Genomic DNA, 22,139 nt, shown 5'->3' with positions numbered 1-22,139 from the left:
GGCCACTGCCTAGAAGAGCATCTGGGTGATAGGAAACCAGAATGGAATGGGGCTCAACTGGGGGGTGGGGGAAACACAGTGATCCAGGGAGTCCTGGAGAGTGGGCAGGGGAGGGGGACAAAGGGCCTGGAGTCAGAAGCCCATGTCCTCCAGGATCAGGTCTGGGAAGTGGCAGGGGGCCGGGGTGGGGTGGGGGCGGTTTGCACAAAATCCTACAGCCCACCCCAGGCTGAGGTGCGTGTGCCCCTAAGGCGAGGGGAGGGTGGAGGCTGGTAATGGGGGGGGCCTCCCAAGGACCTGAGCTGATCCCAGGACATCGGCACCTTCTGGCCTCCCAGCTGCTTCAGCCCAGCCCGAGTCTTCCTGCCCTGAGACCCCAGTGGGTCTCAGTCAATGGCCACCAGGCTGGTGTTAGCCAACCTGGCCTCTCCTGATCTGGAGAAGGCAGCTCAGGCCCTCACGTGTAGCTCTCCTGCTGAATCCTGCTGGACGCAGAGCATCCAGCAGGTTCCAGGCCCGGAGATTCAGGTGCGCCCCTGATCTCCGGGAGCCGCCAGTCCACGGGGGCAGTGAACAGCAAGCACACAGTCTAGAAAGTAAACCAGGTAACGCCAGGTACTGCTAGGCCACGTGGTGGGGAGCGACGGGAGCTGCGTGGGCAAGGTGGCCAGGGAAGGCCCCTCCGTGGAGTGACCTCTGAAGGGAGTCTCGGCTGATGGGAGGGAAGTGGCCAGGTGATGACCAGAGAACTCCAAGCCCAAGGAGCAGGGAGTACAAAGCCCTGAGGGGGACGCATCTTGTCCTGTAGCAGGGACGGCAGGGAGGCGAGCATGTTTGCAGCGGGGTGAGGGAGGGAGAAAACCGCAGGGCCGGGTCCCAGAGGGTCTCATAGGCTGGCGTTAGGAATTTGCCCGATACTGTGGTTGTAGGGCAAAGCCAGTGGAGGGAGGAACAGAACTGATTTCCCACTTACAAGGACCACTGTGTTAACTGGATACAGAAGGAGAGGAAGCAGGGCCGACTCTGAGCTGGCTGGCTGTGTCCTGGCGGTGCCCAGACCCCATCCCCCCACCTCCTGGCCTCAGGTTGGCCAGGCCTCCCATCCCACCCTTCCTGGGAGATGGCCTGGCCCCTTATCTCTGGGCTAGCTCTGTTATCAGGAGTTCCTGGCACATGGTCCCTGCCCACTCTTTTGGGAGGTGGCATGCCTTCCCGATCCCGGTGTCCGACCTTGGCCAGAAGCCTCCCCAGCACAAGGAGCAGGCGGCCTTGTGCCCGGCTTATCAAGTCTCCCACCCTCTTGCCCCAGCGGCTTGGGTGCTGGGGGCGAAGTGTGTGTGTAGGGGGAGGATGACCTAGATCCGGGGCCCTGCTCAGCTCAGGGAGATAAGCAGCTTTAGGGTACGGGCCATAGCACGTGAGGCTCCTGGGGCCTACGTAGCTGTTGGAGCTTGGAGACAGGTCAGAGGCCTGTGATTCTCTCCTTACTGCCACCCTCACCCAGAGGCCCAGAGCCATCAGGACCCCCTGGAGCCTCAGACCCACAGTCCCCAAGGCCAGTGGGAAGTGAGGGCCTTTCTCAAGAGCTGGGGCGCAGGGCATACTTCACTATGGGCCTGTCTGGGTCACCCCTAGCCAGCCTTGTCCCCTGGGCTCAGGAGGACAGACTGCACCTGTCTCTGGTTTTCCCCAGGCATTCCACACACACAGGAGTCTCAGCATCGTCCTCCGCTTCCTCTGGACTGTTTTCTCTGCCCCCCCTTCCTCCCTGCCTCTCTTCTTGCCCAACAGCCGGTCTGTTTGCCCCCCACCCCGTAGCCCCTAACTGTGACCTCCCCGTCGTGCCCCTGGGCCCTGTTCCCTCTGTCCCCTCTTTTCCCTGCATTTCTTAGAGGAGCTTCAGAGGTTCTCATGCTACTGAGATTCACCTTCCTTAAGCTCAGGGTCTCTCCAGCACCCCCTGCCTCGGCCACACCTGTTCCCAAATGCCCTCTCTCGGGGCGGGGGCGGAGGTCCACGGCTGCCCCACCCCCTTCCCCGAGCCCCTGCCCAGCTCCCTGCCCACCTCTCCGTCCCCCCACGTGCTTAGTGCTGGGCGCTCATTCTGTTCTAGAACCGGTGCCCACTGTCCCAAACTCCCAGCCTCTGAGTCCAGCCTTCTGGGTGTCTGTCCGTCTTGGCCTGCAGGTCACATAAGCAGCATTTGCCAACCCCCTCCCGCAAGAGACACGCATACCTGGGTGTTCACGGAAGACGCATTCAACACTCCTGGGCCTAAACCGTCAGCCCCTTTGGGGTGCCTGGGGGGGGGGTCTTGCCCAAGCCCTTCCCAGGGGCTGCCTCTGTCCCACACGTACCACCACTGGCTGACTGCCCCAGCCCTGCCCACCAGTAGCCAGCGGCAAGGACATAGCCTGTTCGGGGCGGGGGGCTGCGAGCAGGGAGTCCGCTGGTGGTGGGGCAGTTCTCTGCACTGAGGTTGGGTCGTTGGACATGCGTCAACCCGGAGGCCTCTCCCCTTGTGAGACCTGGGGAGGAAGAGAGGGAGGAGGCAGGGGTTGGGCGCAGGGGCTGCTCCCCCGACCCCTGACAGCAGGGCCCAACAGCCCACTCTTCCTGGCCCAGCGGCTCCCTCAGGTGTCCCCTGAGCACCTGGGTGACAGGCAGGTGCTCCTGCTGGGGCGATGACAGCGTGCCCTGCGGGCCTCAGAAAGCCCAGCATGGATGGCATCGTGCTGCCGCTATGGACTGAGCTTCAAAGAGGGCCAGTCAGGTGCCTGAGGACAGAACTGCCCCAGTGGCTGGTGGGATGCAGGACGCGGTCCGAGCGGGGGGTGGGGGCAGGGCCAGGCCTTAGGACTAACGGGCTCTCCTCCCACAGGACAGAGACAACTCTGGTGCCACAGTCCTGCACCTGGCTGCCCGCTTCGGCCACCCCGAGGTGGTGAACTGGCTGCTGCGTCACGGCGGTGGGGACCCCACCGTGGCCACAGACACAGGCGCCCTGCCTCTTCACTACGCCGCCGCCAAAGGAGACTTCCCCTCCCTGAGGCTCCTCGTCGGCCACCACCCTGAGTAAGGACCCTCCGCTTCAGGGGGCCTCTGGGTGGGGCGGGCCAGGGCTCTGGGGGGTGCCTGTAGTCGGCCCTGCCCCTCCAGCACGCCGGGGGAATTAGTGCTTCTGGGCCATCCCCGTGGCCAGGGGCCTGGCCAGAGACAGCTCCCACCGAAGCTGAAAGTTCTCCCCTCCTGGTGGGCAGACACAGGCCCCAGAGCCCTGCAAGCAGACACTCCCCCGGTACGAGCTGCACTCGAGCCGCAGCGGCTGTGCATGCAGAGCCCTTGTGCGTCTCCAGGGTGCTTCCAGCCTGCAGCAGGCGGCTCTCCGGCTCTGACCTGTGCTAATCTGCAAGACTGTCCTAAGTGGGACGTAGGGGTGAAGAGCGTCTCCTCGACCCCCAGTCAAGAAGGAGGGGGAGCCACGTCAGTTACCCAGCAGTGATGGGAGACGCCCCCTGCCAGACCCCCACCCTGCCTCCTGGGCCCTCAGCCCCCGCCTGTCAGAGGGCAGCTTGTCCTCTCCTGTGGCCGGTCAGCTCATTCCCACTCGCCAGGGGGATGGGGCTCCCGAACCTCCCCGGCCCTCGCGAGGAGAGCGGCTGGTCTGAGAACGCAGCTGAGCAGTGGGCTGGGCACGCCCCAGGGTGGGATGGGGTGTGCAGAAGAATGGGGTTCACTGAAGAGCACGGGAGTCGTGGGGACGGGGTCCTGGGGGAGGGAGGGAGCCAGGTGCACCCAGAGGGAGGCAGGGGTCCTGGGGGAAAGCCACCCAGACCCTGTCTGAGGGAGTGGGGCATCAGTGGCCCTGGGGCTCTGCCTGGTGACCGTCGTCAGTTCAAGGGGGTACCTGGGAAATCAGTGGTGACAGAGGACCCAGCCTCAGGAGGAGAGCAGTCACAGGGCGGAGGGTCTGTCCTTACCCCTGGCTCCACTCCTAAGGGTGCCTGCCCGGCCACTGGGCACCAGGGAGCAGCAGGAGGCCAGCCTGGCCCCGTGGCCCGCTGGCAGGGTGGCTGCATCTGGCATCCCCTTGGGTGCAGGCATGCTGGTGTGGATACAGAGCAGCTCAAAGCCCCCAGGCCGGGACCAGGACGGCTGAGCCTGGCTCATTCTTGCTAAGCAAGGGGTTCCCTGGTTTGATTCGTGCGAGACCAGCCGGGGGTCTCCTCACAGCCATCCCTGCCAGAGGCCACTGGGCACCACTCTGGCGTGAACCCTCTGCTCCTGGACGAGCTAAGGTCTGGGTCACACCCAAATCAGTGGGATTTCAAGGAGGAGGCCCCAAACACCCTCGAGTGCAGGCTCCCAACCTGCAGCCATCAGCACCCTGGGGGTCTGGTCGCAGACTCGACATAGGCTCCCCAGGTAGGGGCTGGGGCGCTGCCCCTGTGCATGTCCCCACCCCCCACCCAGGTGGTTCTGACACCACCCCCTCACTTATCACTTATCACGGAGGACACTGGGGCCCTAAGAGGAGAGAGGCAGCCTCCTCTCGCACCCGCCGGCCTCCCCCATCACGCATGATGGGCCCCAGGAAGTCAGGCTGGTGGCCATGCCAACTTAGCTCCAATGGTGTGAACTGAGGGGGCTCTGCCCCGCCCCGGGAAGTGCTGGTGGGGGGCAGGGGTGAAGCCCCAGCCTGGCCCCTGAGCGCCTCCTCCCTGAGAAGTCTGGGGCCTACGATGAGCCTCCATGGGCTGGGGTTCCAGCCTTAGGAAGCCTCTGGCTGTGCTGGGGACACCCTCGAAGGCTCAGGGCCCGGGGGACCCTGGTGCTCCCAGGCCAGGCTGTGGTGCTGGCCGTGATTGGGCCCTGGCACCAGCTCTGTGGCCACCAGCCCCCCATGAATCTCAGGGAAGCGGACAGAGGCCTGGGGCTCCATTCCCACAGTGACGACGCGTGACCTGGCTGATAAGGAGGCACTTTTGTGTGATTGCCAGGCTGGGCTCAGGCAGGAGGGGGTGCTGGGCATTGAGGTAGGGCCTGCTGGCGGGGGGCTTTGGGGGCCAGGGCCCACACCCTAACTCGGAAGTAGAGACTCATGCCCTCCAAGGCGGGGGACCCCAGGGCTGGGAGCTGGGGAGGGGCACAGGTGCAGGCTGCCCCAGGCCACAGGGTGCAGTCAGGGGACCCAGGCAGCTAGCGTTAGAGGCCTCCGTTGCCCTGCTCTCCTGAGCCTCCCTGGCCTGCTGTGAAACACTGTGAATTATTCACAAGGGCTCAGCTCTCCCTGGCGGCAGGTGATGGAGGGAGAGCTCCTACCGGTGGGAAACCCGATCCTGCCCGGGAGGCTGTGGGCAGCCATGAGCCACGGCCATGACAAGCTGCAGAGGCACAGGAGGGCTGGGCGGCCTCGGGGGAGGGCCCAGCTAATGCTGGGCGGCACCTTGGGGAATTAGAAAGGACTGCGGGAACGGCCTGTACCCACTCACCCCTCCTCCAGTCTCTCCCAGTCCACTGGGCAAGTCTTCCCAGAGGCAGAGGAATTGCCACCGTGACCTCAGGGGCTGCTGCCCCATGGGACCCTCCCTCTGAGCCCCCTGGGGAAAAGAGTCCTTCAGCTAGAAACACGGGGCTGGCAGGAGCTGGGCTGGGGCTGTTTCAGGCCCTGGGTCTGAGGGAGGTAGAGTCAGGAGGGTCAGCCCTCCTGGCCAGGGGCACTAGTGTCTGGTAGAGCAGAGCCACGAGTCCACGTCCCCATTTGGGGCTCAGAAGGGACAGGAGCAGGTAGCCCTCAGAGCTCCTGACCATCCTGCCAGCAGGGTCCTGGGGCCCAGGAACCATCTCACGCCTCGACCATGTGCTTGCTGGGGGCCTCAGTAAGCAGAGGGGAGCCCTGGGCTCAGCTGGGACCCTTAGGCCTGAGCACTGAGGCTGGGAGGGCTGGGGGCAGGGCCCACCGTGGTCTACCAGTCATAGAGAGCTGGAAAACCAGTCTGCGCAAAGGTTTCGGACCCGCTCCCACCTGCTGAATGCCTCCTAGGGGTCTGACACCAAGCAGTAGTCTGAGCCTCACCTGCTACTAGGCAGTAGCTCTATAATCAGCCCATTTTACAGATTGACTCATCTAACTAATGTTTCTTGAGCACCTGCTCTGGGCCAGGCAATATTCCGAGTGTCAGGGATATATCGGTGAACCAAACAGACAAATGTCCCTGCCTCACGGTGCTGCAAATACAGAAATGGTGTCTCCGAGAGGCTAACTGACCACCCGGGGTCCCACCAGCTCCCTGTGTGGCGTTGGCCAAACTGCACCTCCTCTCTGGGTCTGTCTCCCATTCCTGGGCCAGGCACTTACCTCTGAGGGCCTTTTCAAGTTCACCTGGGTGGCCCCCTTTTCCTTCCTTACTGCCAAGCTTCATGGAGCCTGGCTCCTCCTGGGGCCCCGTCCAGCTGGAAGGGTTCAGGCAGCCCCTGCCTTGAACAGGAAACCTTAGCTGCTCACCTACTAGGGAGCCCCAGGCCTATGGCTCAGCTCCCCCTTAGAAGGCCTGGGCCTGGGGCTGCCCTTCCCTGCCGGGCACTTGTTGGTGTTCTGGGCAGCAGGGCCTGGGGGGAGCCACACTGGCACACTGGGGACCCTAACCCAGGTGGACGCTCTGAGAAAGGAGGGGCCTGGTAGAGTCATGAGAAGCCCCTCTCAGTGGGGACAGCCTTCACCTCCACCGGTAACTCCTGGTCCAAGCTTGTCATGTCACTGGGGCCCCAGCTGGCCTCTCTGCCCTCCCCCTGCCCGCTTCCTGTCTGGCTGTGCCCACCTTGGAGACCACAAGTCAGATCCCCAGACCGGCCACAGGCTTCTCTCTCACGGACAGGGAAAGCTGCTTCCTCACAGCAGCCCAGAGGCCCTCCTCGCTCTGGCACCCCCGTACCTGACCTCCACCTCCTCTATTGCTACCTCCTGGGCTTCCTGTTGCTCCTGCCCTCCGAACTTTGGCCTTTGCACAGGCCAGTCCCACTGCCTCACTCTCTTCCCCAGAGAGCCCACAGCCGCTCCCTCCTCCCCTTCAAGGCTTTGCTCCGTCTCCGCTTCTCAGTAAGGCTGGCCCCAGGCCTCCTTCAGATCAGCACCTGCCCCAAGAAGACACACGCCCTCCCTCCCAGGCTTCCTCTCCCGCCTCCTCTCCCCCACACCGCACCCTCCTCGTTACCTGGCATTACTTTCTGTGCATCTCAGCACATCCTCTTACCGTTTGTCTCCCCGGGCCATGAGAACATCTCTTCTTCTTCCACATCCTGTATGCCCAGCGCCTGATACTCAGTAAATACTCACTGAAGGACTGAGGAGTCTGGGATCCCTGGGTCTTGTCCGGCCCTGCAAGCAGCTCACTGCCCGTGACCTCAGACAGAACTCCCTTCTGGGCCTCCCAGGGCCCGCCTGGCAAACGGACCAGCTGAGGCCACGTGCGAGGAGGCATCACAGAGCTCCGGGCCTGGCTGCCCGTCTCGCTCACTCCCACATTTATCCAGTCAACGATTAGCATCCACATGTACCCTAAGTGCCCAGCCCCGCTAGCGTTAGGGATGTAGTGAGTCCTCACGACTTCATGGAGACAACTTGGGGGGCTCCCAGGGGCAAAGAAGGAGCCAGGTCAAGGGCACGTGTGCACGCAGAGACGTTCTTGCTTATTTTCCAGTGTGTCGGGGTGTGTCCGGCAGCCCTGGTGGAACCAAGCTTGAGTGGGCAGGTCTCCACTGTGTTCAAGCTCTGCCCCGCCCTGGCGTGTGGCAGCCTCGTGATGTGCGTCCCTGGAATGCATGAAAAAAGTGCCAAGGCAATTCAAAGGGGACAAGTGCTAGGAAGTGAAACGGGGTATTCGTAGGAAGTGGTTGGGGGGTTTCTTTAAATTGAGGGGGTCCAGGAAGGCCCCACTGAGGAGGCGAGAGCTGAATGGGAGAGGACCAGCCATGCCAAGACCTGGCCTGGGAGCGTTGCAGGTGGAACTGGCCGGGGCAGAGGCCTGAGGGGGGGTCCCGCTTGGCCTCATCGCGAGCCAGGAGGGCCTGGAAGGCTGGGAGAATTGCAGACCAGAGTGAAGGCTTCTGGGGATAGTCCAGGCTGGCTGATGGATTGGGTGTAAAGCTGGCTGTTCTAGAATCTTCCTCAAATCAGGGCTGCATTGCTTCACTGGGCCAGGCCTCATTTGGGTTCATTTCAAATAAGTCAGGAGGCGTGATTAGAGGATAAGGGAGGTAGAAACGCCAAAGGCTCCGAGTCTTCGTTCAGGGCGGACTCACCTCACAGCCAGATCTAATCCTTGTGGAGATCATCCCCTACCAGACCTCCCTTGGGGCAGAAATGATTGCCAGTGGGGAGGGCCACTGGAAATGCTGTTCTTTGACCGGAGTCTGCTTCTGTGGGCAGGTCACTCCTTGTTCCTAGTGGCAACGGTCACAGTAAGGTGGCAGCAATCTTGGACGGAGATTTCTATCAAACCTTTACAAGAATTCCATGTTTCTTTTGTGTCATCAGGGTGACTTGCTTAATAGTTACAGTTTGTCCATATCATCTTTGTTTCCAAGAGGAAGAAAAGTATCATTATGTGATGGTTGCTAGGGAGACGCAGACTTGTAAAGAACTCAAGGGTCCAGTGTTGCCAAAGACTCAGGGGAGGGTGGCCTGGTGTCCTTCACTGAAATGGGGACAGTAAGGGGGGAAGGTAGTTTGAGGGAGAGTGTGGAGAGATTTGCTCCATGTTAAGGCAGGTAAAGGGGAAATTCCCTGGCGGTCCAGTGGTTAGGACGCCTTGCTTTCACTGCCAAGGGCGCAGGTCGATCCCTGGTCGGGGAACTAAGACCCCGAAAGCTGGGTGGCATGGTCAAAAAGTTTTTCTGTTTTTTGCGGTACGCGGGCCTCTCACTGTTGTGGCCTCTCCCGTTGCGGAGCACAGGCTCTGGACGCACAGGCTCAGCGGCCATGGCTCGCGGGCCCAGCCGCTCCGCAGCATGTGGGATCTTCCCGAACTGGGACATGAACCCGTGTCCCCTGCATTGGTAGGTGGACTCTCAACCACTGCGCCACCAGGGAAGCCCCAAAAAGTTTTTTCAATTTAAAAAAAAAAAGGCAAGTGAAATTCAAGAAGCTGCTCAATGCCCAGGTGGCTGAGTGAGCTGCGCGCTGGTGCAGGGGCCGCAGGTGCTCCAGGTCCAAGCTGGGGGGGAGCGGCACTGGGGACAGGTGACCTATACCCCTGGGAAGTAGATGACCTCACCAGGGGCAGAGTGAGTTTAGAAAGGAGGTCCTGGGGCACCCCAACATTTGGAGATTGGGCAAGGGTCGAGGGCCCATCCAGGGAGGCTGAGAAGGCCTGGTGTGTGCTTGTCCGTAGCCAAGAGGAGCAGGTGTTCGGTGGGGTGAGGGGCGCCTGTTAGGGCGTGGCCACGTCAGTCTTGAGGCCGGTAGCCTGGAGGTGACGGTGTGAGGGGGCTGGCGGGTCAGGCTGTGGCCGTGGTACCAGGAAGCCAAGCCCTGCTTTCCCTGGGAGGAACCTTGCAATTTTCAAAGATTCCTCTTCTGTCTCTCACAAGAGGCTTGGAGAGGCAACAGCTGTGATGCCCATTTGCCATATGTGGAAACTGAGGCTGGGGGGGTGCTAGAGAACGCCCCGGGGCCCTGCACAGTGAGCCACAGAGTTGGGGTGGTGGGTGGAGGCCAGGGCCAAGAGTAGGGGCTGGGGCTGGACCGGTCACCCATGGCGTCACTATGGCTAGAACTCGATGGGTTGGAGCCGGGCGGGTCCTGAGGCCAGAGGTCTCCCGAGACCCCATCCCTCTGCTCTAGGCAGCGACTCCGCAGCAGAAATGCTGCCCGGCCTGACCCATGCTTGTCGGGGCCTGGACACCCCAGGTCAGCAGTGCTCCCACAGAGGCACAGGGAGGAGGGATCCTAAAATACAGCGACGGCGCCAGGCCTTGCTGAGGGCTCTGCAAGCGTGTCTCAGCAACGATCATTATCCCCACGCGTGGACGGCTTTGTGAACAGAGATGGGAGGCGAGACACCACTTGTGGGTGGCACACACGCCAGGTCCTTCTCACACTGGGTCCCCCTCTGCCTCTCAAGGGATCCTAGCCCTCTGTGCCTCAGTTTCCTCATCTGTAAAAGGGGAACGATTCTGACACCTACCGGGTAAGGTCTTTAGGAGGAGTAGATAGAGACCATGTGTACTTCGCGCATCCCAGTGCTTGGCACAGAGCAGTTTGTTCAGTAGATGGTACCCACTGTCATTGTTATCCGTTATCGTCATCTCTACTACTATATAAATTCACTCTCTCTCCATCTAAATTCATTAATTTAAAGACTAGTGTTGGGAATTGCCTGGCGGTCCAGTGGTTAGGACTTGGCGCTTTCACAGCCAGGGCCCGGGTTCGATCCCTGGTCAGGGAACTAGGATCCCACAAGCGGCGCCAAAAAAAAGAGAAAAAAGGACGAAATTCATTAATTTACTTTGTTCTTGTGTGTATATATATATATGTGTTTTTTATCTTTTGGCCACGCTGCACAGCATATGGGATCTTAGTTCCCCAACCAGGGATTGAACCTGCACTCCCTGCATTGGAAGCATGGAGTCTTAACCCCTGGACCGCCAAGGAAGTCCCTCCTCCATATTTTTAGAGTTTACCCCAGTGCGTATGAGGGTGCCCATTCTTCTTGCCTCCAGGTCGACACAGAAGAAAGGTACAAGACCAGGACCCCCTTTCCCACCCCGGCCCATCAGCAAATCTGCCCCGTATTCTGGGGTCTCCCAGGCTGGGGGCTGTGACTCCCGTATGGGTTACTGAGCGCTCCCTCCATACCAGGGACGCCAGCTGGGGTTGTCAGCCAGGGGCCTGGCAGGAGGCTGTGAGCACAGCTTCCCCCTCCTGCCCGGCTCCTGCTCTGTGCCAGCTTATCAGACCTTCTGAGACCTCCTCAGGCTGGCTGGGCACCCGTGGGTCATGGATCCCAGCCAGGCGGGGTGGACTGGGAGAACAGGGCTGCCGGCAGATCCGGCGCCCTGAGCTGCGTACACGGCCTCCCCCGAGACAGCCCGGTGGGCCCTGGGCGGTGGGCCCTCCAGTCTCCAAGCCCCAGGACCCCAGCACTCGCTGCGCCTTGGTTACGGGGTGAATAATTCAGGCCATCGAGTGTCGGTCATGAAATATTAAACGGGCCGTTCCTGACGCACCAGCTTGTGAAAGTGGGAGGGGGGCAGTGCTGGCACCGGGGCGTGGAGGCCGGTGGCCGAGAGCCAGCGCGTTCCTGAGGTGCGGCGTGTGGGCGCGACGCTGTCTGCCCCTGTGCGCTGTGCTCGGCGCACCACTGCGCCCCCGACACGGGTGGGGTATTGGCAGGCAGCCGGGCACCGTCCCAGACTCGGTGTCAGCCCCGAAGTGGCAGCTCTGTGCCTGAGGAGGAGCTGTTCCCACGTCAGGAGGACGAAGAGAGCTGGGGCTGCGTGCCCGGTGGGCGCTGCAAGCCGCCTGGGGTCAGGGGTCAGGGGTCAGGCAAGTGGAAAGGGATGGGGTTTTAGGGACAGGGAGAGGTCAGACGGGAGGGTCCGAGGGGTGTGTGAGAGCGAGGGGCCGAGTCGTGGGTGGCTAACAAGAGGGTGGGTGAGGGGGCAGATGGAGGAGGAGTGGGTGGCCTGGTGCCCACGTTACCGTACACGCGGCTGACACTTAGATGAGGGAGAGAGGGCGTGGGTGGTGGGGGTGGAGCGTGTGATCGAGGTCGTGAGCAAATAGATGGGAGAGGTAGGTGGGTGGGTGGGAGGATATGAAGTCGGACGAAGAACTGCGCTTCCTGGGGCCCAGAGGGCTGATCCAGCCCAGAGGGACTCAGCTCCGACTCCCTACCCCGCACCCTCTGTGTCCCAGACCCGCTGCGAGCTCCTCTGCCTGGGCCTAGATTGTGGCTCCACCTAGTGTCTGGATCTGGTAACTGCACCCTGGCATCCACACACATTGTGAAGTCAGAAAAACTGAGGCTGAGCCAGTGTGGCAGGGACAGCTTCCCTATTTCCCAGCAGCACTCTACTTCATGGGACTGATTCCCCAGTTAGGACCCTTCTGTGGGAGCTGGGGAGCAGGGATGGGGGGCAGTGACAGCTGCAAGCTAGGCCCGAGGGACGGCTGAGGGAGTGAAGACATGGAATGGCCCTTCCCCCAATCCCTCTCCTCGCTCCCTTCGTACCTGCTGTGCGTCCGGGCCTGCATCACACAGACGGATTGTGCTCCGGTGCCACTTACCAGCTGTGTGACCTTTGGCAAGTCACAGGCCCTGGGCCTCAATTGTCCCACTGCAAAATGGGGATGACAGTAGGACCTAAGTTAGGACATGCAGTGAGGACCTGTGTGCTAGTGTCGTAGCGCAGGGGAGGTGCTCAGTGGACGGCGGCACCTGTCGTGTTGCCAGGCTGATGACAACCACAACCAGAATATTCCACTGAATTTTAATTTCAGATAAACAACGAATAATGGTTTAGTGTATGCACATCCCGTGCCACATTGGGGGTAGACTTACACTAGAAAATTATTTGTTGTTTATCTGAAATTCAGATCGTAACTGGGCATCCTGTGTTTTATCTGGTGACACTACCACTCTGCCTTCTGGGAATTCAGTCTTCTGGGGGCGGCAGAGGCCAAAATAAGTTATGATCGAGCATGACAGGTGGCCCATGGAGTGAGCCCAGGGCAGAGTATGAGGCACAGAGGTGGGAAAGGCCTGTTCTGCTGGAGAAATCAGGGCAGGCCTCATGAAGGAGGGATCTGTACCGAGTCTTCAAGAGAGACGGGAAGGGCATTCCAGACAGAGGGGGGACATGATCAAAGGTACAGAGGTCCGACAGCAGGTGTGAGGACGCACACTGACTGTGGGTCAGTGTGGCTGAAAAGGTAGGGGGAGGCCAGGTCACCGCATCCCTGTAGACCTTGGTAAAAAGGTGGGCTATTTACTGAGGGCAGAGACTAGCTCAGTCAAATGTGCATTGCAGAAAGAAGGCTGCCGGGGGGAGGTGGGGAGCAAGCCAGAGGGCCCCCCCCACACCCAGGGAGGCTGGCACAAGACTGAGTCCAGAGGGAGTTGGGCAGCCGGGTCCAGCCACTAGGTTTTTCTCCAACCCACCCTCCCAGCCCTCCAGAGCTCCCCGGAAGCGGGTGAGGGGTGAAGAAAGCTTTGGAGGGGGACGGGCACTGAGAGCCCGCGATGGGTGCTGCGTCTTCCGCAGGGGAGTGAATGCCCAAACCAAGAACGGTGCCACGCCCCTGTACCTGGCGTGCCAGGAGGGCCACCTGGAGGTGACGCAGTACCTGGTGCAGGAGTGCGGCGCGGACCCGCACCTGAGCGCCCACGACGGCATGACCCCGCTGCACGCCGCGGCGCAGATGGGCCACAGCCCGGTCATCGTGTGGCTGGTGAGCTCGGGGACAGGTCGGGGTTGGGGCCCGGGAGAGGCGGGGCCTGTACGGGACGGGGGCGGGGCCAAGAGGGGCCTGGCGCCCAGCCCCCGCCCCTCTGTGCTCCGTCCCCTCCCCCCCAGGTGAGCTGCACCGACGTAAGCCTGTCGGAGCAGGACAAGGACGGCGCCACGGCCATGCATTTCGCGGCGAGCCGCGGTCACGCCAAAGTGCTCAGCTGGCTCCTGCTGCACGGCGGCGAGATCTCGGCCGACCTGTGGGGCGGGACCCCGCTGCATGACGCCGCCGAGAACGGGGAGCTGGAGGTGAGGGCGGGCCGGGGGCGTGGCCGGGAGGCCGGGCGAGCGCGGGAGGGGCGGGCGCCCTCTGCTGGCGCCGCGCTCTCAGCACAGCGCTGCCCAAGCGCCGGGGTCCCGGCTGTCGGCCGGGGGTCCTCACTGCGCGCCCCTGCAGTGCTGCCAGATCCTGGTAGTGAACGGCGCGGAGCTGGACGTCCGCGACCGAGACGGGTACACGGCCGCCGACCTCGCGGACTACAACGGCCACAGCCACTGCACCCGCTACCTGCGCACCGTGGAGAACCTGGTACGCCCCGGGCGCTGCTCCCCCGCGTTACTGCGTTTCCCCCCACAGCTTGCCCCCACCTCCCCGCAGGGGTAGGTGTTGTTACCCTTTTTACCACGGAGGAAGCTGAGGTTCAGGGAAGTGAGGCCCCTTGCCCGGGGTCACAGGAGTAAGTGCCCTAGACCACTACCCCACGTGACCTCTCAGGCCAGAACCACTGACCATTGGGGAGTGAGGGTGTGCGGGCAGAAATATCGAGGGAAGGAGGACCAGCCTCGTCCTGATGAGAACCAAGGCTCGGAGAAACAACAACACTTACACACCGGTGGGAACAGTAAAGTGCATTCACCTGCCCACAGGTATTAACTAGCTCCTTTAACTCTCACCACCACACTCTGAGGTAGGGAGTGCTCGTATTCCCATTTCACAGGTGAGTAAACTGAGTCTTGGGGAGACCCAATCACCCAATCATTAAATGGCGGAGCCCTGGTGTCCGGGCCTGGCGCTACCGCTCTTCACCACTACTGTGTATGTTTGCTCACTGCGTGGCTACTTCATAATTGAAAAGCTGTGTTAGTGTTTTCAGATTATTTTATTATGGTTACAAAGCCACGAAGGAACCCACTGGGACTTGAGCGCAGATGTGGGTGGCTCCCAGTCCTGGGCTCTGGCTCCTCTGGTGCAACGTCTGCTTTGGCGCAGGAGGGAGGAAAGAGGGCTGGCTTCACAGGCATCTTCAGAAGGGGGGCAGCCTGGCCACGAGAGGGGCTGCGGAATGAGGCTGGAGGAGAGAAGGCCGATGACCCCCTGCCCAGAGCATTGTCTGCCCTGTCGTCGAGCATATGGGGGCACCCTGGTTCTGGGGACTCCAGAGCACAGCAAGGCCCAGGGGTCAGAGATGGCATCCGGCCCCAAGGAAGAACTCCCCCCAGAAAGGGCCATCCGGAGAAAGTAGTGGTCCACAGAGCCCCAGCGCCCTCTGGCGCCCCCTGATGGAGGCTTTAGCTTCAGGCAATGAGCAAACAAGCACCACTCCTTGAATTCTGACCCCGGTAAGGTACCCTACCCTGCCTAGTGCTTTACGATGTAATCTCAGTTCATCTTCACAGCGAATTAGTACTAACAGCTGACACATATGGCGTTTACTGGCTACCACGCCCTGGTACTTCACTAACTTTTAAAATCTTTGTTATAACATAATGGGGCAGGCAGTGCTGTTATACCCACCTACAGATGAAGAAACTCAGGTACAGACAGAGAGGACAAGTGATGGAAAGGTCATGTAGCTAGTAAGTGGAGGAGATGAAACTTGAAGCCGTCCCCCCAGGCTGCAAAGCCTTTGCCCCTAACCTTTGTCAGGGCTGGGCAAGTACCCACCTCAGCCAGCCAAGCAAAGAGTATGTTCAGGCTGCCCTCCCCAAGCCCAGCTCCTATGGCTCCCCTTGTCTCAGGGGTTAAGGCCGCAGGGCCTGGCCCCCCCGAACTGGGTGGAGTGTGGAGGACCTGGCCCCCTCACAAGGCGGGCCCAGCTGCGGCAGTGACGGTTCAAGCCATGGAGGATACTGGCCCAGAAAAGGCAAACACTCCCGCAGAGCCCCTAATTACAGGGCCAATGAGCATGGCCGCTTACCAGCCGCTACCTGGTGCCAGGCCGGCCTCCCGTTCCCGGGGGACCCGTGACAGTTCTCAGGCAGGGAGGAGCTGGCCTGGGCCGGAGGCAGCCAGCAAGCGAGCCGCAGCCTTGCCGGCAGCAGGGCCAGCATGGGCAACGTAAGCAGGGCCCCCACCCCAGCCCGCTCCCTGGAGGGAGGGTCAGGCCTGTGGGCAGGGGAGAGGCAGTGGTGGGGGATGGCTGAGCTCAGGTTGCCCCCCCAGCTCAGCTGGGCCACCCCAGGCCCCGTCCTTTCCCCAAAGACCCCATCAGGAGACAGGGGCTAGGCTCATGTTGGGATTCGTCCCAGTCCGGCAAGGAGAGACAGGGTGGTTGCTGGCCAGGTCGGGAGTTCAGTCTTTCCTGCACGTTGGAGGTGCCGTGCACCCCTCCCCTATCCCCAGCTACTGCAAATGCTCCCACCCGCTGCAGCAGCGCCGGTGCCTCCTCGCCACGCTGGAGCCTGGCCCTCTGCCCATTGATGAGAAAGGAGTAAGGCTGGTGCCAGGCCGCCCTCGCTTGGGGCCCAGCCCAGCGTCCTCCCTCTCTTCTGAGCAGAGCCTCTCAACCCCCCTGCGCAGAGACCAGCCAGGGCTGGGAGTTTTCCAGGAATCCGTGGTCCTGCCACTGCGGGGGTGGGTTTGAATCTTAGCCTGGGAAGAACCTGAGAGATGATGGGGAAGGGAGCCCAGAGAGGGAAGTGGCTTGACCGAGGTCACACAGCGAGGGTGTGCCCGAGCAGGACCCTGGCCCAGGGTGCGCTGGTCTTTGGAGCGGGGTTGCCCTCACAGCCCCCTCTCCCGCTCAGAGCGTGGAGCACCGTGTGCTGTCACGGGATCCATCCGCTGACCTGGAGACCAAGCAGCCTGACTCGGGCATGTCCTCACCCAACACCACCACGTCGGTCCAGCCACCAAACTTTGACCTCAGCTCGCCGGCCAGCACCCTGTCCAACTACGGGTCCTGCTCCTCCGGCCACTCCAGCACCAAGGGCCGGCGCCCCCCACGTGGTGAGTGGGCCTGGGGAGAGGGGGGAGGGAGAGCCAACTGGAGCCAGACCACTGCGCCCTGAGGACCATCCCTGAGCCCACTCTGCCCGCAGCTGACACTGGAGGCTGCCCAGGTCACCAGGAGGGCTGGTTCTGGGGAGGACAGGTGACACTCACGCTTGTGGGTGTCCATCACAGACATGCCTGTACATCCACAGGTACCCTCCCGCCAACAAAAGCCGCAAGCAGCCCGCACGCAGTTCAGTGTCGTCACTCACACGCACACACAATGTTCCCCAGACGCTACGCACACCTACCCACACTCAATTCAGTGTCCTCACACACACGCACACACAATGTTCCCCAGACGCTACACACACCTACCCACACTCAAGAGTGCACACCTACACGTGTACACACAGCATACAGGTGTGAATGCACAACCACACGTACAGAACCATACAGACACCTACGCTACATGTGTGCACTCATGCACCCCAGGTCCACAGACCAATGCAAACACATTCACAAGTACAAAGAAGGGCTTCCCTGGTGGCGCAGTGGCTGAGAGTCCGCCTGCCGATGCAGGGGACACGGGTTCATGCCCCGGTCCGGGAGGATCCCACGTGCCGTGGAGCGGCTAGGCCCGTGAGCCATGGCTGCTGGGCCTGCGCATCCGGAGCCTGTGCTCCGCAACGGGAGAGGCCATGGCAGGGAGAGGCCCGCGTACCGCAAAAAAAATAAAAATAAAAATAAGTACAAAGAAGCACGTACACACATTCAGGAACATACACGAATGCACACTCAGGCAGAAGCCAGGCACACATGCTCACACATGCTGACCACGCCCTGAGCTTAGGTGTCTGTCCACCTGCGATGCCGGCTTTACGCCGCCAGGTGGTGGCCTGCAGAGCTGCTGGGGCCCCCTGCAAAGATGCGGTGTGGCCTTCGGTACCGCGCCGCCTGCCCGGCCACATCTGCCCCGAGGAGCCACCCCTCCACCCTCCAGGTGGCTGTGCTCCGCAGCCCTGTCTTGGAGCCCGCGGCCTCCTGCCAGTTCCGCTCAAACCTGAGCACAGGCCTTTCCCCAATGAGTGCAGGGCTGCAGGTGGGCAGGGCCAGGGCGAAGGTGGGCCCGGCCCTGCGGGGCCCACGGTGGGGCCGTGTCAGGCTGCACCTGGAGCCTGCCTACTCCCGTGGCACGTTGTTTCCGGGCAGGAGGGGGTCTTGGGCCTGGGGGCAGCCTCGTTGCAAACTCCCAAACCCAGCCTTCCCTCTGTCCCAGGGCTTCCCAGCACGAGAGCTGCAGACATACAGAGCTACATGGACATGCTGAGCCCAGAGCCGGGCCTGCCCCGGAGCAGGATGGAGAGACCCAAAGCACCACCGCCACCACCCAGCTTCCCTCCACCATTCTCACCCCCAGGCACCCAGATGCCCCCACCCCCGCCAGGCTACCCAGCTCCCAAGCCCCCCGCGGGGCTACAAGCAGCTGACATCTACACGCAGACGAAGAACAAACTCCGCCATGTGGAGACCGAGGCCTTCAAGAAGGAGGTAGTGAACCCTCCCCAACCTGCCTGCCCTCCGGCCCCGGGAGTGGGCTGATGGGGGGGCAGCAGAGGCCAACAGGTGGCCCGGCTCCTGGGTACAGGGCGGGCGGCGGGGGCGGGGGGAGGTGGTCCCTGGTCCAATGGCCTGTTCAGGAGTCAAAGCTTCCGGTCAGCCCCACGGCGGCTCAGGGCTGAGCACTGGGGACAGAGAGATGAGGAAGACAAAGCCAGCACCCTCTGGGGACTTGGGGGGCAGGGCGGGGGAAGGGACACATACCCAGACAGCCATGCCTCCCCGGGAGCTGCGTCCTCACCGCCTCTTGCACAGGTGGCAGGGAGCTCACGGAGTCGGCAGAGCACACGTGCAAACTGCTCCTCCACAGGCGCACTCGCGCCCAGCTCCGGGCTCAGGTGGAGAGAGGGTCCCAAGGGAGTGTCTGCAGGTGGGAGATGCAGGCAGTGTGAAGGTGAGGGCTGGGAGGAGGGTGGAGGCCAGGGGAGGGGGCACCCGCAGGGCTCAGCACCCTCTCAGCATTGGGGGCTGGACGCGGGGGTAACATGGAGGCTGGCTCCCCAGTTTGGGGCTTCAGCTCCCAGGTGGGTAGACAAGCCAGTCCTGAGATGGGCGCCCTGGGAGAAGCAGGCTTGTAAGAAGGGGCCGAATCTGGTGCGGGCACTTTGAGTGTGGGGTGCCCGGATGCAGGGCCTGTGGGTTCCTGGCCGAGGCTTTGGAGCAGGGGAGGGGGCAGAGGGCTGGTCTGCACAGCTCTGAGAGTCCTGGGCAAGGAGGCCCAGAGGAAGCCCTGGGGTTCTAGTCAAGAGGACAGAGGGAGGCTGGTCTGAGGCCGCAGGGGAGGGCAGCCTGAGCCCCCCTAGGGTCCTGTGGGAACCCTGACCTTGTAATTCTCTCTCGAGCCCAAGGCAGGCTGCCCCAGGGCCGAGCTCAGTACACAGTTCCCACAGGTGACCCACATCGCAGGGCCACCGGCTGGGGGAAGGGGAGGACACAGCTCCACTGCAGGTCTTCTTGCTACCTCAGACCAGGCTCTCAGTGGGTTCCTCTTTCATCTCCAGAAGGTGAAGGTGGCCCAGGAGAGGCCTGCAGGGGGCCTAGGGCCAGCAGACTTTGCAGGCCAGGCGTGTGGGCCCTGCCCCAAGCCACAGGACAGGCGGCCCCTCCCCTGAGCCAGAACACCAGGACTGCGAGGTGCCGTGCCTCTCCCGTTGTGTGCGTGCCCGGCGGCAGGCGCTGGGCCGCTCCACAAGGGCCCTTTGTGTGCCCCGCGCCCCCCCCCCCACTCCCCGGCTTTTTCCGGACCGCGGGCAGGAGCAGGGTCGCGGCGTCCGCGCCTCGGGGATGCAGGGGGCGCCGAGGGGGCAGGCTGGCCCAGAAAACAAATCCCGCGGTGTCGCGTTTCCTTGCAACGTGAGCCCGGCCGGGTGGGGCTTGGAGGGTCCGGGGCCACCGTGGGGACGCTCGGTCTGGGGGTGGGGCAGGGGACAGCCCCTGCCAGGTGACTTGGCCTTTGGCCCTTGCGCCTCCTGTCTTCCTTCCCGGGCTGGGCTTAGTGGGGGGCAGATGCGACGGAGTGGGCGGCCCGCGCTGTCACCCGAGCCCGGCCTGCCGCCCCTGAAACCTGAGGCTTGGGCGCGGGTGTCGGTGTCCCTTACGCAGCCGGCGATGGTTTCCAGATGCGGGAGGGAAAGGGCGGGGGCGTGACCCGGAACCCGGGGGGCCAGACGTGGGGGGCTCCACTGCCCATGGTGAGGCGCAAATTCTGTCTCTGGCGGATGGAGGGGGCGAGTGGGGGGATGAAGCCTTGGGTGCTCAGCCCAGAACGGAGGGAGAGAGGCGCAGGGGGGTGGGGCCACATCTGGCCTGTGGGGTAGGCGCGGCGCAGCAGCCAGGTGTTGGCGGAGCAGGGGGCGCCCCCGTGGCATTCCCGGCTGCTGGGGGTTTCGGCCCGGGATTGGCAGGCCCTGGGTGATGTCAGGCCGACAGAGCTCTCAGGCGCTCATAGGCGCGGGCGGGCGGGCTGGGCTGTAACCTGAGAGGAAGGATCAGGTAGCGCAGGTGTCGAGTCCATGCCGCCCCCGCTGCCAGGTGCACAGCGGGGGCCACCAGCACGGTCGCAGGTAGGAGCAGCCCCAGGCCGGGGCCGGGCGACTGAGGGCCCTGGGCAAGCAGTGGACTTCCTCGGGGCGGAACTCCCGCAAAGGAGTGTTGCGCGAAGCCTTGGTTTCGCGTGGGACCGTCTGGTCGCCGGGAGTGGGGTACGGCTGAGGCCTTAGCGCTGCCTAAGCTGGGAGCTACCCCTTCTCCAGCTCCCCCTGGCGTTTGGGCTGGGCCACCCCGCCCCTCGGCCCGCCCCTTCTAGCCACAGTGGGGGCCCCTGCGCCCCTTGGCCCGCGCCCAGAGCCCCTCCCTGTGGGGCCGACCGAGAGTGCCCTTTCACCGAGGCCCGCAGGACCCTCGCCCCATCCCCGCTCTGAGAACAGGAGGGTCTGGGACCGCGGCTGGCCACGAGCCTCCGGAAGGTTAAGAGTTGGGGAGGCGGGGAGAGGGATGTGGGAGGCGGAAAAGACAAGTGCCTGAAGCTCACTTCGCCCGCTGTCTTCCCGCAGCTGAGCTCCCGCGACGGCCGCAACGGGCTGCGGAGGCAGGACTCCAGCCGCAAGCCCCGCGCCTTCAGCAAGCAGCCCAGCACGGGGGACTACTACCGCCAGCTGGGCCGCTACCCCGGGGAGCCGCTGGCCGCGCGCCCGGGCATGGCGCACAGCGAGGAGGTGCGTGCCCGCCAGCCCGCACCCGCAGGCCGCCCGGGACCCGGCCGGGCCGCCCGCGTCTCACTCGCTGGCCCCTCCGCTCCCCCGCAGGCGGCGCTGCTCCCCGGGAACCACGTGCACAACGGCTGCGGCGCGGACCCCAAGACGTCCAGGGAGCTGCCCCCGCCGCCCCCGCCGCCGCCGCCCCTGCCCGAGGCCCTGAGCTCGCCGCCGCCCGCTCCTCCTCTGCCCTTCGAGGGCTCTGGCCCTGGCTGCGGGCAGCGTCGCTCCTCCTCGTCTACTGGCAGTGAGTAGGGGCGGGTTGAGGGGTGGGGGGCGGCGCTAGCCCTGAAGGGGGAGGGAAACCAAGACCCCCCCCCTCCCGCCACCGGCCCGGGCAGCTGCCACTGCCCTGGTGCTTCCTCTTTTGCTCTTTGATCTTTCTGCAGCCCCACCCCAATGAGGACTTGACCCTAAGGGGAGGCTTGGGGTTGCTTTAGGTCCTGCCAGAGCAGGACAGGGCTGTGTGACCTGGGGCAAGTCCCCTTCCCTCTCTGGCCCTGCCTTCCACCCAGTAGGGAAGGCCTCCCAGCTCTGGTGGCTGCTGTTTCTGATGAGCTGGTGGTGCTAGAGGGAAACTCAGAGAAGTAGAATTAGCTTCAAGGAGGCAGGGTTGCTGGCCAACCTTCTTCCTGCCCCACATCTATCCTGAGTCACTCTTCCACTCCTGGCTGCTTTCCCTTGTTCTCCCAAGCTAGCTACGGCCCCGGGCCTGGCTATAGGGTCAAGGCCAGTAACCCGTCATACTCTGCCCTCCCCCTCCTGGTGAATCCCCGAGCATCCTTTTTTAAGAGCTAGACTGGTGACCAGGATTCCTGGGCTTCTCTTCTGAAATGCGGGACAGTCTCCTGCACGCCGGGGCTCCTGGAAGGCCCAGGAGGTGGTATCTGGGTGCTGATGCTTCCATTCCAGCCCGGCAGGGGGTGGCCAAGCTGCTCTCCTCACGCAGCCACTCGGTTCGGGGACCATGCTTACTGGTAGCATCCAAAGCTTCATTTCCCTGGCTAGGGATGCAAGGCTGCAGTAGCGTCCAGGGTAGGGCCAGCCTGGGCTCCTTGGGGTACCTGTGGAGCCGCAGCCCCTGCAGACCACAGCCCATG

At 63.0% G+C, this 22,139-nt stretch overlaps 1 protein-coding gene across 3 annotated transcripts in view; it reads left to right on the top strand.

The window, feature by feature from the left end:
• Window positions 1-22,139, top strand: part of ESPN (espin) — a 31,480-nt gene that overhangs the window by 471 nt on the left and 8,870 nt on the right. For 2 of the 3 annotated variants that reach the window (XM_060289497.1, XM_030880120.2), the window contains exons 2-9: window positions 2,882-3,075; window positions 13,267-13,453; window positions 13,579-13,761; window positions 13,910-14,041; window positions 16,480-16,681; window positions 17,946-18,217; window positions 20,839-21,000; window positions 21,091-21,286. In XM_060289497.1, the coding sequence (XP_060145480.1) occupies window positions 2,882-3,075; window positions 13,267-13,453; window positions 13,579-13,761; window positions 13,910-14,041; window positions 16,480-16,681; window positions 17,946-18,217; window positions 20,839-21,000; window positions 21,091-21,286 (1,528 nt within the window). Of the gene's footprint in view, window positions 1-2,881; window positions 3,076-13,266; window positions 13,454-13,578; window positions 13,762-13,909; window positions 14,042-16,479; window positions 16,682-17,945; window positions 18,218-20,838; window positions 21,287-22,139 lie in introns of all 3 variants that reach the window. The other variant, XM_060289489.1, reaches the window with a different exon arrangement.

This window comes from Globicephala melas, chromosome 1, assembly GCF_963455315.2.
Source record: "Globicephala melas chromosome 1, mGloMel1.2, whole genome shotgun sequence".
Classification (NCBI taxonomy): domain Eukaryota; kingdom Metazoa; phylum Chordata; class Mammalia; order Artiodactyla; family Delphinidae; genus Globicephala; species Globicephala melas.
The sequence above is the reverse complement of the archived record's forward strand: the minus strand, read 5'-3'. Positions and strand labels throughout refer to the sequence as shown.